This window comes from Amborella trichopoda, chromosome 1, assembly GCF_054954075.1.
Source record: "Amborella trichopoda isolate Santa Cruz 75 chromosome 1, AtrichopodaSantaCruz75HAP2 v2.0, whole genome shotgun sequence".
NCBI classification, from domain to species: Eukaryota; Viridiplantae; Streptophyta; class Magnoliopsida; order Amborellales; family Amborellaceae; genus Amborella; species Amborella trichopoda.
In genome coordinates, this window is record NC_142336.1 from 37,035,516 (window position 1) to 37,049,694 (window position 14,179).

At 37.0% G+C, this 14,179-nt stretch overlaps 1 protein-coding gene across 1 annotated transcript; it reads right to left on the minus strand.

The window, feature by feature from the left end:
• Nucleotides 1–11,942: 11,942 nt before the first annotated feature.
• Nucleotides 11,943–13,065, minus strand: LOC18433221 (peptidyl-prolyl cis-trans isomerase CYP19-2). Its single transcript, XM_006843315.3, has one exon. The coding sequence runs from the start codon at nucleotides 12,920–12,922 to the stop codon at nucleotides 12,140–12,142; it is 783 nt and encodes a 260-aa protein (XP_006843378.1). The 5' UTR covers nucleotides 12,923–13,065; the 3' UTR covers nucleotides 11,943–12,139.
• Between the last annotated feature and the right edge of the window lie 1,114 nt (nucleotides 13,066–14,179).

Genomic DNA, 14,179 nt, shown 5'->3' on the forward strand with positions numbered 1-14,179 from the left:
AGAAGAGGGAGTGAAGAGAGAGTAGATGAGGGAGAGTGAGGTGAGAGAGAAGAGTAAGGGAAAGAAAGTAGACGAGAGATGGGAGGAGAAGAGGAGAAAGAGAGTATGGGATAAGAGAGAGAGAGAGCTAGAGAGAATGAAGGAGATGGACCCGCCCCTGGCGCGGGTCCATGGTGTTGAGAGAGAGAGGGAGAGAAGGAGAGAATAAGAGAGAAGAGAGGAAGATAGACCCACCCCTGGCACAGGTCCGTGACAGGGATGAGAGGCAGAGAAAGAGAGGGAGAGACAGGCCCACCTTCAGTGCGGATCCGTGACGGGGTGAGAGAGATATATAGAGAGACAGAGAGAGAATCAAGGGAGAGACGGACCCGTCCTTGGTGCAGGTCCATGACGAGGTGAGAGAGATAGAGAGAGAGAGAGCGAGAGAGGGAGTGACAGGGTGAGAGAGAGAGAGAGAGAGAGAGAGAAATAGATCTGCCCTTGGTGCGGGTCTGTGACTGGGTCAGAGAGAGAGAGTAAGAGAGAAAGAGTACAGAAAAACAGGGAGAGGGCTCAGACCCACTGTGGGTCCGAGTAGGAGAGAGAGAGAGAAAGAGAGAGGGGGAAGAGGAGAGAGAGTGGATCTAGGTGGCTCAAGTTTAATGCGCCTTCAGCAGTCCATTTGAGCGCTCCTTAGAGAAACGGGGCTTGGTCTTTAGGGTTAGGGTCTAGGCCCTAATTGGGTGACCTAGGTGGGTTTGGGTGCTGTAGGGTGTAGGTTAGTCTAGGGTGTATGATATGCTAAGGAGTATAGTAGGGTAGGGTTTATGGTATGCTAGGGTGTATGGGATGGGAGTAGGGTATGGGAGTAGGGAATTCGAGGAAGTAGGGAGCTAGAGGTTCTAGGAAATGAGAAGTTTGGAGTTCTAAAAAGTGAGAGGTACATACGGTAGTTTCTCTCTCTAACGACTATTTTTCTCTCCTCCTTCCTTGAGTTAAGAAATGGGTTAGAAGAAAGAGGAGAAGCCCATCATCGCTTTGAATTCTAATACACTCCAAAATTCTCAAGAAGCTCTATTACAAAAGACTTAACTTGTTTATATAGAACATCCCAAAAACCACTAAAATTGCTAGAAATTACACATTTAATGGAATAAAATAATAATCTTATTTTTAGAAATAATGACTAAATTGCCCTTAAGCACTTTTCATGAAATAACAAAACCATCCCTCCTTGAGGGGGACCTTTTTTTGCTAGGCCGCGGGAGCTTCTTAGGATACTTCCGATGACAATTCGAGCGATCAAACGTCATAGAATCGTTGCTTGCATTATTACGCATGCTTTGATATCCATTTATTGTTTTGAAATGGAATTTTAAGAAAGAACCCAAAATCTGGCTAAGTTTAGAATTCTTTGACCACCAATATAGCACGATCCATGATGTTTCGATTCCTTTTTTTTATCACAAATTGAAGAGGACTCCATCATGATCGTTTTGTGATAAAATTCGTCTGATTTGGTCTTCGTTTGAGCGCATTCCAATTTTGGGAGGTCGCCACAAAAAAGGATTCCGAAGATCGGAAAATGTGCCTTGTTTAATCTCAAAATTCAGTATCGTTCGGTCTTCGATCATGCACAAAAAATATATCAACTAGAAGCCCTTCGAAGCACAATCACAGCGGACCTATACTTACGGAGATCCTAATTCGGGATCTCGAGATAGAGACTCTAAAAGAATGATATGTCTCACTTTTTTAAATCTGAAAATTCAAGTTTGCCCATATTCTCTCCAAAACTTCTCTCATTTCGAGTCACGTCTTGATGCGTGCAATATGTCAAAACGAGCGTATCGACGAGATCTAGCTCATGTCCGAATTTGGGAGTAATTGGACTCAAAATGAGAAAGTTATGGGCATTTGAAATTCATCCCAAAATGAGAAAATACACTTTCCATAAATAGAAATTGGTTCACCGAGGTTACACCGCAAAAGTGTAAAACCCATCATTTTTTGGTAAGTTAGGCCTAGAATGATCCCAAAGGGTTTGATTAATCCGAAATTTGGTATCTTGGGGTTTTTAGACATTCAGGATCTAATGACGGTGGTCTGATGCTCACCTGAGACCCTAAAAATAGATCTGTAGTTATATGGTATTTTTTCAGCATGATATGATCTCGCTTTGCAAACTGAGTTTCGTTCTGATTTGTTTGAAACTTGTTGGAACGCGACAAAAATTACGGGTGTCCTTAGGGCATCCAAAAATACCCATGCAATTTGAGGCCAATCCGATACTTCTTTTGAAATTACCCAAAATAAGCTTATTTTCATAGTGCTCCCGTGGTCTGATGGCGTTTTTGGCGCTGACGAGACCAATTTGCTACTGGCTCTCTTCTTATGCATCCCAGGGATACAAGTATGTCATAAATGACGTATAATAGGTACAACACTATGGTCTCAACGTTAGTGACAAGACCAACAATACCCAATAGACGGTGGCTCAAGTTAGAACCCGACATCCTTGGATTGTGGCTGCAGGTGGTCATGATTGCCGCCAATAATAGGGGTAGTAGCGTCGACACCTTTACCAGCCATATTGAGTTCCTATTGGTAGGATTTGTCGCCAATCACCAAACATCAGAATGCTCAAATTGTGACATAAAGTAATGATTATTGCCTTGACGATGGGGGTACGAGCGTCCAACGCCAGCAAGAGTATCGTCACTTTCTTATTCGCCAAAACCACCACCCATCGTCAAACCTTAGGATGCACAGATTGCGATGGAAAGCAACCAGCAATGCCTGAACAAGGTGGGTGTCAACGCCAGTGGCCCTGCTGAAAGTATGACTATATGACCCAGGCAAGTGAATACCGATTTTTTTTTTTTTTCTTTGTATTACCATCCGGATCACTTATAAAGGACCAAATACAAAATGTGAGCCAAAAAGACCACAAAAATGTCAAAGACTCTCATTTTCTTGCCATCAAAACAAAATTACATTCGTAACATAAATCTAAAAATTACATAAGATCAAAGTCCAAACTTGTCTCATAACTTGGGAAGCCTAGGCAAAACCAGTAGAGAGCATGACATGAGATAAAACTTGACCAAAGTTCAACACATAAGCACAAGACAAACTAAAAGGTTAGGCTCTTGTGTCTTGGGTGTGCACCCCCTTAGGATTTCTTTTTCTTTCTAAACCCTAATTAGAGAGAGAGAGTGTAACAATCTTAAACTTTTTTTTTTTTAAAAAAAAAAAAAAAGGAAAAAAAAGAGGGAAAATAAACTTTTAATAAGTGATGGTCCATATGAGCATGATGGTCCTTAGGGACCATCACTATTTTCAAAAGCTTTTGGCTTAAGCTTTTCTTATCTTATTACGTGGCTTGTAGTTTCTCTTACGTGTTGGCCCTTGACAATCCTCTATGACGTGTAAGTAAATTAAATGTGCCATCTTCCTATGGTATAACCATGAGATGCGTCTTTTTAACTGAAACTTTTATCACTGAGCTCTTGTGCATACTGATTCTATAAGATCTACTGTAAACGAGCGCCCTTTTAGTACCCCAACCAATATACACAAAAAGCATCAATTTCGTGAGTGATTAAAAGTAAGTGACATCATCTTCTTGAAATATAGTCTGTTTTTAATAAATAGTGATATTTTCGTCCAGGATCTTTATTTTATAAGTTTTGTGTGTAAATGACCTCATTGTCTCGAAAAATAATCCGTTCTTTTTAAAAATGAAATGAAATAATTATTTCGACTTATTATCATGAATTTTAGGCGCGATAAATTTTATACGCACGCGACCTCATTATCTTGAAAAATAATCTTTTTAATAAAAAAATTGTGATATTTTATCTATGTTAGAAATTTTAAATGCTGTAAATTCTTAGAAAAAAAAATTTATTTATTTTTCTTGTCTATTGTTAGAAAATTTTAGATACTGTAAAATTATTAAAAATAAATGTGATATTTCTGCTGTTAGTAAAATTGTGAGAATTCTTTCCACTGTTTTTGAATATTTAGATATTGTAAAATTCATGTGCAAATGACTGCCTTATTATTTAAAAATTGAGATTTTTGCAATTGATTATAGCATTGTTGTTAAATATTTATTTGTGAATTGATATCCCATAAATTGTAATAATTCCGTATTCTTGAATTTCTATAAGAGTTTTTCTATACATATTAAATTGACAATTATGCTAGAATGTCTTTACGAACTGCTACCTTTCTAAATTTGAGCCCAAAATATTTGATTGGTTGAAATGTTATTGAAAGTGACTGTTATTAATGGTTTCAGTGAGATTCATATTAATGATTTCAGTGATACGTTGAGTACATGATATTGCTGCTTTCGAATGTTTAAAGAGATTTAGAAATACTTTAAGTATGCAAGTGGACTCATCCGGTTCGCCGGTGAGGTATAAGTGGACCTATCCGGGACGCCGGTAGGGATTAAGTGGACTCATCCGGTACGCCGGTGAGGTATAAGTGGACCTGCAGGGATTAAGTGGACCTATCTGGGACGTCGATAGGGATTAAGTGGACCTATCAGGACGCTGATGGGGTATATAGGTGACCTACTTGGGACGCTAGTAGGGTATTTTGTGAAATCTTTTTAATTATGCATTGACGCTAAAATGTGATATGTATTTCAATTATTCAGATTATACTTAATTATGCATTTTTTAAAGTGAAATTGTTAATGCATTTCTGTTAATAGATCGCCTTTTTGAAAATATTGATATCTTTCAATCATGGTTATTTTTAGGATTATGATGATCACTTACTGAGTAGCCAAACTCATCAAATTATGGTAAACATTTTTTCAGGATAAATGCAGATTCATTTTGAGTGCTAGTCGGGATCAACCTTGGAAGATATTGTTGTTGTGCTAACTTTCTTTTGTTACCTTGTAAGAATTCGCCATTGTAAATTTGTTCTATCAAGAAATATATATATGTTTTGACTGTCACATCTCAGGAATATCAGTATTGTAAATTCTTGGGGTATGACAGAGAGAGAGGGGTATAAAGAGAGAACAGAGAAGAGAGTGTCACCCCTTTGGATCAGAGAGATAGAGAGAGATTAATTAAGAGGTGCAGAGAATGAGGCCCCCATAGCTAGTATATATAATATAAAGGCGAGGGATTTTAGGGTTAGTGTTTTTCCATCATTATGAGACTTAATTTTGACCTTTGATCATGGAGTCCTGCGGGCTGAAGAGGTCTCATTCATTTATTAAATCAGCCATCATGATTAAAGAAACGAGGTGGAACCATTATTCCTCAGTTTCTATAATTCTAGTCCCATCAAATATTGTGTAAAGAAAATTTTAAATCAATTTCAATTAACTCTTACACTTTCCTTTTAAAATCAATCAAAATCTCTACATTACACTTTCCTAAAATTTTCCAATCAAAATGATGCCATATTACATAAGCCTCAAAATAGGAAAGAGAAGAAGAGAAGGTTGGATGCCCCACTCTATTGGTGGCCATGTGGGCCCCACGCCCCACTAATGGTGGGTCCAATGAACCCCAATGGGGCCTTAATACCTTAAAAAAATTAGATATTAAAATAAATTTTATAAAGCTATTAAATATTTTATTTTCTTCTCTGATTAAAATAAATCTAGAAATTTGATTTTTTCCTATTTAAAAATTATTTTTCAACAAGATAAAATACTCAGAAAGGTCAAATTTTATTTTAATTATTTAAAATATAATTAAAACATATTTAAATACATTTAATAATATTTAATGGGAATTGGATCTATAGAGTCAAAGTTTTAACAAATATACTGAGGACTCCATCTTTTTAAGAAATCACATCTCACAACACCATCTCAAACTGGCCTAATAGTTCTCATAACCCATAGCCCTTAGCAGGGGCTCATGATTGGACTATCAAATTCAGCTAATAAATGAAGGTGATACGATGATTACGGGTTCCTCCCAGAGTACAAGTCCAGACCCCATTCTAACACTATGATTCATGGGTCCTTCCAATGCAGTCCAGTATTGCAGGGTGTCATTTCTTTGGCACATATACACAATATACACCCTTATTCAAATGGCTGCTTTCTAGACAAATATTTAGTGTATATGCTGTGTGACGGCAATTATAAGGACTTAGGAACTTGTCCTCTTTGGCCAACCATCACACACTGAGGTATCATCTAGTCACATGGCCAACCACCTTGGGCATGACTCCGACCTTATTAAGGGATAACCGTATATCAAAACCCTTGTCAGTTGTGTACATAATTCCCAAACCTATGATTTTAGACATCACATTGAGACATAACCAGTCAAAGCTTATATGAGTCATGGCATGAATAATGTCTCATAGTCTAAAGTGGACCACATTCCTACTAGAGCCAACATTTTACTATAATAATTTCGTTACATGCTATCATAAGACCTTTAAATGGAAACATAACCCCAACAACTTCCAGCCATGTTCAGACCAATTTTGAACGTGAAATACTAGTAGCAACATCCACCGCTGTCAGTGGGGTCAATGACCATCTGGCACGTCATATGTCAATCGTAAATCAAGAGTTGCGTAATATGCAACCGGTAATCATGTCAGACCAACATCATAATTGGCATCTCCATTTTTAAATAATTTAATGGAAGATTATATGCGAGTTTCAATGTTAAAAGTGGGAAGACTTTCCGGTCATCGGAATCCCATGGCTTCCCAAATTTGAAATATGCTTAAATAGAAACAAAATTGGACGAAATTTATTGCAAAATGATCGAGACAATATCCTCGTCAATGTGTGATCGAAATGAAGACTCGGCACATCATAGATAGTACCGGATTGGTGGTTGAAGTTTATGAACTTGACCGGACTTTTGGTTCTTCATAAAAAAATATGTTTCAAGACGTTCAAAAGGTATCAAAATGTTCGTGATAGATCAAGCATTGATTCTATGTGATTGATCGCCCGAATTACTGCCGCAAGCGTCCAAAAAATCTCCCGAAGTCTAGCAATGGCAAGAGGCCCCTCATAGAGGGATGGTTTTGTCATTTGTTGAAAAGAACTAAAGAGTATTTTGGTCGTTTGATCTAAATAAGGGATTTTATTTTAATTCATTTAATATGTAATTTTTGACAATCTTGATTACTTTTGAGCATTCCACCCATATTTTGGTAGAGAGAAAATACCCCTAGATCATACCCTAGACCAAACACTACACCCTAGTCCCCACACCCTACACCCTAGCCTTAACTTAAGCCTAGCCACTCTCTCTCATGTGCATGCAAGAAGATTTATGGGGGTGCACCTAGGCTAGGACACTCCCAAGTTCATTCTCTCTCCTCTCCCTCTCCTTCCCCTTCTCTCTCTTCCCTCTTTTCCTTCTTTTCTTCTTCCTTCACTTAAGCCCAGGGTTGCACCTAATAGCGACCCGGCGCTCCTCCCTCTTCTTCTTCTCTGCATTCTTTCCCCTATCTTTTGCCTCACACATGGGTCAGGGCCGCACCTGACAGCGTGCTCAGTCATTTCCCCTTTCTCTCTTTGCTCTCATCTTCCTCCCCCTTTTCACGTACAAGCCTGAGCCGCGCCTAGCAACGGGCCTGGTTCCTTGTCCTCTTGCTTCTCCCTTCTTCCTCCCTCCTTTGCACAAGTTCAGGCCACGCCTAGCAGCGGGCCTAGCTTTTTCTCTCAAGTCTCTCTCCTTTCCTTCTTCTCTTTACTCGTTTAAATGCAGGGTCGCACCTGAGTGTTGACCCAGCTCTCCCTTCCACCTCCTTCTTTGCGTTCATGTGTCTCTCTCATCTCCAAGCCTAGGGCTGCATCTGGGTGCGGACCCAACTTTCTCTCTCACTTTCTTCTTCACTCCTCTTCTTCTTATCCACCCCAAGGCATAGAGCCGTGCCTGAGGGCGGGCCTACCTCCTTTCCTTTGCTTCCTCTTATTTGCCCCGTCATACCAATTGCCAAGCTCGGGCACGTGCCTAGAGGTGGGCCTGGCCATTTCTCCCCCTTGTTCACTTGCAGTCTCTCTCATTCTTTGCATCATTAAGCCTAGCGCTGCGCTTAAGAGCGTACCTGGCATCCTTAACTCTGTTTTTTACTCTCTTCTGCCTTTTCACTCACTAACCACCCAAGCATGCATCTGATCAAACACACCCCATTCTTTTGCATCATCAGTCCCATCCCGAGCCACAAGCACTCACATTCTTTCGCCTAATTATCTTCTAACCATCCGTTCTATCTTCCTGTGTCGGTAACTTCTTTCATCATCTGTGTGTTCAACTTGGTGTCGACTAAAGCTACTTTGAGAGTTTCAACTCTCGGATTGCTTTGCTAACCTCCACGCCTTACAATCGAGTTGAGTTGTGAGAGATATTAATGCTCTTGTCCTCGCTCATTTGGGTGCGGCCATCCTGAGTTAGCATTCTATAGAGTTTGGACTCTTTGGCTGCTCTAATCGTCGGGTCTTATAATGCCCACGTTGTAAGAAGCTTCCATCACCCTCCTTTCTTCATCATGTCCATTTAACCACATCACTTTGCCAGCCACCTACTCAATCAACCCATTAACGAGGAACATTTTCATTTGAATTCCCATCACAATTTTGAGATAAATAACCGAGATGAAGTGTTGAGTTCGAGAAGGGTTCGCATCCAAACCGCATTGTCAGATTTTCAAAGGGCTTCGTAATCGTTCTAAGAGAGCGACTGCCTGGGCGTATCCCCTGAACCCCAAACGGTGAGGTAGGTGTCTGAACGCATCCTTTTGATTAAAATCTATCTCTTTTTTTGTTCCTATCCGCATGAAAGAGTACACATGCACGCTAGAGCGCGTAGGACCTTTGTGGTTGTTCGAAAACCAGGCCCCGACCAAGAACCCTGGAGGTTGTGGGAGCCATTACTACTCCAAATAAGGGAGAAAAGAATAACTCTACTAACTTTTCCAACACCCAACAAACAAATAAATACAGAAGAGACTATTCCACTCCGATACCTCTAGATCAAAAAATATCTCGATTTATTTTTTACTAAAAAATACCTCAAATTATTTTTCTTTACCTCATTTTATTTTTTATTACCAAAACCTACCTCAATTTTTCTTTGACCAAAAAATACATAAAATTATTTTTTACCTTATTATATTTTTATTACTAAAAACTACCCCAGTAAATTATTTTACCAAAAAATACCTTTAATTATTTTTCTTTACCTTGTTATATTTTTTATTACTAAAACTACCTCAGTAAATTATTTTGCCAAAAAAGATCTCAAATTATTTCTCTTTATTCATTTTACTTTTTTTATTAGCAAAAAGTACCTCAATTTATTTTTCAAATGAAAAATACCTCAGGCTATTTTAATTACCATAAAGTACCTCGATTTATTATTTTTACCAGAAAATATGTCAAGTTATTTTGCTTTACCTCATTTTGTTTTTTATTACCATGAAGTACCAACATTTATTGTTTACCCAAAAAGTCCTCAAATTATTATTTATTACCTCATTTTATTTTTCACTAAAAAAGTACCTCAATTTATTTTTGAAACGAAGAATACCTCATTGTATTTTTATTACCAAAAATTTCCTCAATTTATTTTTGGGTACACATTGTATAGAGCCAAGGGTTAGATTTGGGTGCACTTTGTATAGCGTCGATGCTCTAAACAATCAAAGTAAAGCGCACCTTCAAATAGTGTCGAGAAATGTGATTTCAATATTGGAAATCTTTGTAATAGCTTTAAAATATATTTTCATCTTTAATTATAAAATTTAAAGCTTTAAAAATAGTGTAGATCGAGTTGATCTATGAAAACTTAAAAATCTTGAACATTGACTGTCCAAAAAAGCGTTACAAGATGCACTATTTCCAAAACTTGAAATCCATTTTTTTTCTCATGTCTATGCATCTTGATGTCGAGGTGATCAATTGAGGATATTTGGGCATCAAAACAACTTCTTCTAGTGAAATTTTTGAGGTGGGCTCTGATTTGATTGTTTAAGGCCTCGGCTCTTTATAAACTTTTTCCTTGCTTTTTTTAAACAAAAAAACACCTCAAATTATTTTTATTTATCTTTCTTTTTTTTCTTTTTTTTCTTTTTTTTACCAAAAAGTAGCTCAATTTATTTTTTTAACAAAAAATACCTCAAATGAGTTTTCTTTACCTCATTTTCTTTTTTATTGAGTACCTCAATTTATTTTTATACTCAAAAGTACCACAAAATTTTTTTCTATACCTCATTTGATTTTTTTATTATATCTCAATTTATTTATTTACCTTAAAATACCTCAAATTACTTTCTTTACCTCACATTACTTTTTATTACCAAAAACTATCTTAATTTGAAAAGCATTTTATTTTTTATTCGTAAAAAGAACCTTACTACAAAATTTATTATCCTAATAAAACAAACATATCTCTTACTACAAAAAAAATCATCATCCTAGTAGTATAATATTGATTAGGATGGAAAATTTCTCTCTCACAGCGAAATTTATTATCTCAATCGATAAAATAACATCTATTGATAAATAAATGAAAAATTACATACATATCCGTTATATTTTATGTTATTACGGATGTACCAAATAGTTTCCGTTATTACATGTATATCCTTTTTTACTTTTTATAATTTTTTAAAAAGGCAACTTTATCTGTTTTGGATGTTGAACATCCAAAAATTATATACATATCCTTTTTCGCATATTGAACATCCGAAAATTACATAAATACCCTTTTTTTTACTTTTTCGGATGTTGAACTTCCGAAAATAAGCCAAAAGTTCATATTCCCATTTTTAGGTGTTGAATATCCGAAAATATGACATTTTCGGACGTTGGACATCTGAAAAATTACATACAGACCATTTTTCGGATGTTGAACATCCAAAAATTACATACATACCCTTTTTTATTTTTTCGAATGTTGAACATCCGAAAATAGGCCAAAAGTTCATCTTCCCATTTTTGGTGTTGAACATCCGAAAAAATGATATTTTCGAATGTTTAGCATCCGAAAATGGTTTCGGATGTTTAACATTCGAAAATGGTTTCGGATATTGGACATCCGAAAATATCACATTTTCGGATATTCAACATCCGAAAATCTGACTGCGAAGTGTGAAAATGGAAATGCGAACGTTTAACTTTCGGGCTATTTTCGGATGTTGAACATCCGAAAAACCTTTCAATTCGGATGTTCAACAACCGAAAATGAGAATGTGAACGTTATACTTTCGATATTTTTTCGGATGTTCAACATCCGAAAAAGAGTAAAGTTATCTTTTTTAAAAAATTATGTTATAAATGATAAAAAATAGATATACATTAAATAACGGAAAGTATTTGATACAACCATAACAACATAAAATATAATTAATATATATGTATTTTTTTCTAAATAAAAAATATGATGATCCCACGTCTTAAAATTGATTATTACAGATAGCAGTACTCTTTTACTTGAAAATCGGTCAGTAAGTACTACTCATGAGAGGGAGACGTCAAAAAAGAGACAGCTCATGAACTTTTTACTCTGTAGAGAGAGCGAGAGGGAGAGTCCGAGCCCCCATTTTCTTTCTATAGTACCCCACGTCATCCTAATAAAACATTTAAAATAGCTAATGTTAAACAAAACATAAGATGCAAAAAGGAGCAAATAGAGGTGGTGATCCCTTAAGACCAAAATGCTCATATGTACCAACAAATACAAAAGATTGTGGTTCTTAATTGCCTTGAGCTTTGTTTGTACTGGGCACTAAAATACAAAGGGACGTGCAGTATTTTATAATTATTTATAAAAATTTTATGAAAAATGATTTTATAGGGCTTTTAAAAAAAAAAATTTAAGTCCCCCAACCATGTCACCAGGTTTCTAAAGCCCGTATCAAACTTAATGATAATCCTTGTCACAACCATCTATAGGCCCGTATCAAACTTAATGATAATCCTTTGGGGGTAATGCGGGTAGAGGAGGGCCTGTGGATCATTACTCTTATTCATAATCTACACAGATTATTCATATTCACAATCTACCTCGAGGAAAAAAGAAAAACGAAACAACCCTTAGCAGTTCTAAAGCGTACTGCCATAAAGCTAGGAAAAAAAAAGAAGCCACAAATCCTTACAGCAGAGGAAGGAGCTCTTGGCTTGGTTGTTATGTCTTCAAACCTCGCCACAGTCTGCAATAAGAACGGGCTTGATGATCACGCTAGAAGGTGAGCTGACATTCTCGATTGCCCGGACCACATGCAGCCCCTCCACCACCCCACCAAACACAACATAGTGTCCATCGTACCGAGTGTTCTTGTTAAGGTCTATAGCAAACCTCGAGCCATTGTTATCACGCTTTCCTTCATTAGCCATGAACAGGACGCCAAAGTCTTTATGCTTCTCCTTGAAATTTTCATCCTTAAACATTCCACCAACACCAGTGCAATCGCCACCTCCACAGAACACGCCTGGAACGACTGAAAAGAATGAGGATCTCTTGTAATGGAGGGGCTTCCCATTGGGGGCTTTACTTTTTTCTCCAGTGCACAGGGCCCTGAAGCTCTCTGCAGTCCGCGGAACCACGTCAGTGTAGAGCTCCATTATGATCCGGCCTGCTTTAATGTCACCGATCGTTATGTCAAAGAAACCCCTAGGGCCCCTAGAACCAAAAGGCACCACTGCTTTGTTACCAGTGGCATGCTCTGGTTTTGCTTCTTGGTTTTGGTCTTGCTTTTTTTGTTTGGTTGGATGGATCTCTTTGTCTGCAACTTCAATGGAGATGTGACTACCACTGTTAACGCTGAGGTCAAACAGATTCCTAAGGACTGCAGCCGTTGATTCTTTGTCTGAGAGTGATTTAATCTGATGGATTTCCTCTTCGTCTACTCGAATGTGGCACCGTTTACCGTCACCAACCCTGAGATTGAAGGAAACCCTAGGGGTTGTGGGAGCCATTACTGCTCAAAATAAGGTATAGAATAGCAGCTCTACTAACTTTTCCAACGCCTAGCAAACAAATAAATATAGAAGAGACTACTCCACTTTGATACCTCTGCACCGCATATTGTAGAAATGCAGTCCAGCCCTGCATGAAACAATCGAACGAAGTATTCTTTTACACTGTCGTACAACAAATACATAAAGGCAAAGGAAAACATCTTTTCGAGTTCTTAACAAAAGTCAATTTTCTCACTCACCTGTTTCTCTTTTTCTTTTTTTTCTCCTCCTTTCTTTTCTTCACCTTGAAGTGAACTTTTCTAACCCGATGTTTAGAAAAAGGATCCGTGTTCGGCGAGTGGTCGGACTCAGACTATTTTTGTGCAGTCTCCCTACAAAATATATCTCAAATAAGTATTTTCAATCCAAATTTTAGAGTCTAATAATCTTAACCATGAAAATGATCTAAATTTGGAATTTTTCTTTTTCAAAAAATATAAATGTTTTTTTAAAGGTGCGGTTTCTATAAGGTTGCAACCTTAAACAATCCAATTAAGGTGTACCTCCAAAATTTATCATAACATGTAATCTTGTCATAAAAAATTCTTAGGATTATCTTAAAATCTATATTCATATCTAATTAAAAAAGTTTCGACTCCAAAAATAGTTAAAATCAAGGAGATCTATAAACATATGAAAAACTTGAAAATGGACGGCCTAGATAATGTGTTGCAAGATGCACTATTTCTGAGACTCAAAAACTTTTTTCTATATACATTCATACATTTCGATGTCAAGAAGATCAAATAGAGGGTTTTTCAACATTAAAACAACCTTTTCGATAAATTTTTGAGGTGCATCTGTAATTCTACATTTTACGGTTGCAACCTTATATAAACTTTTCCCTTTTTTTTAATGCCTTTTTTTATCACCTATTTTAACTTTTAGTGGAAGTAACATTTTTGACATCCATTGAACGCATAATAATAGGTAAGTCAGCTCACTCACCAAAACCATGTCCTTAAAAAAAAGGAAATTATAGATAACTTGTTAGCACACCTATTAATTTCGTTGCCTTTTTGTTTTTAACGACCATTTGGCCGCAACATAACTAACTAACCATGACATTATTATTTTGAGTAATGACCCTATGAGACCCTCCCACACACATATATGTAGGACTTCAAAGGATCACTATTAAATTTGGTACAGATCTCTAGAAAAATCAAGTCTCACACCATGTGATAACCTTTCTTGAGATCTGTGCCAAATTTA

Bases quoted from the DNA above. Each gene is read 5' to 3' on its own strand.
- LOC18433221 (XM_006843315.3), bottom strand. From the start codon at position 12,922: ATGGCTCCCACAACCCCTAGGGTTTCCTTCAATCTCAGGGTTGGTGAC.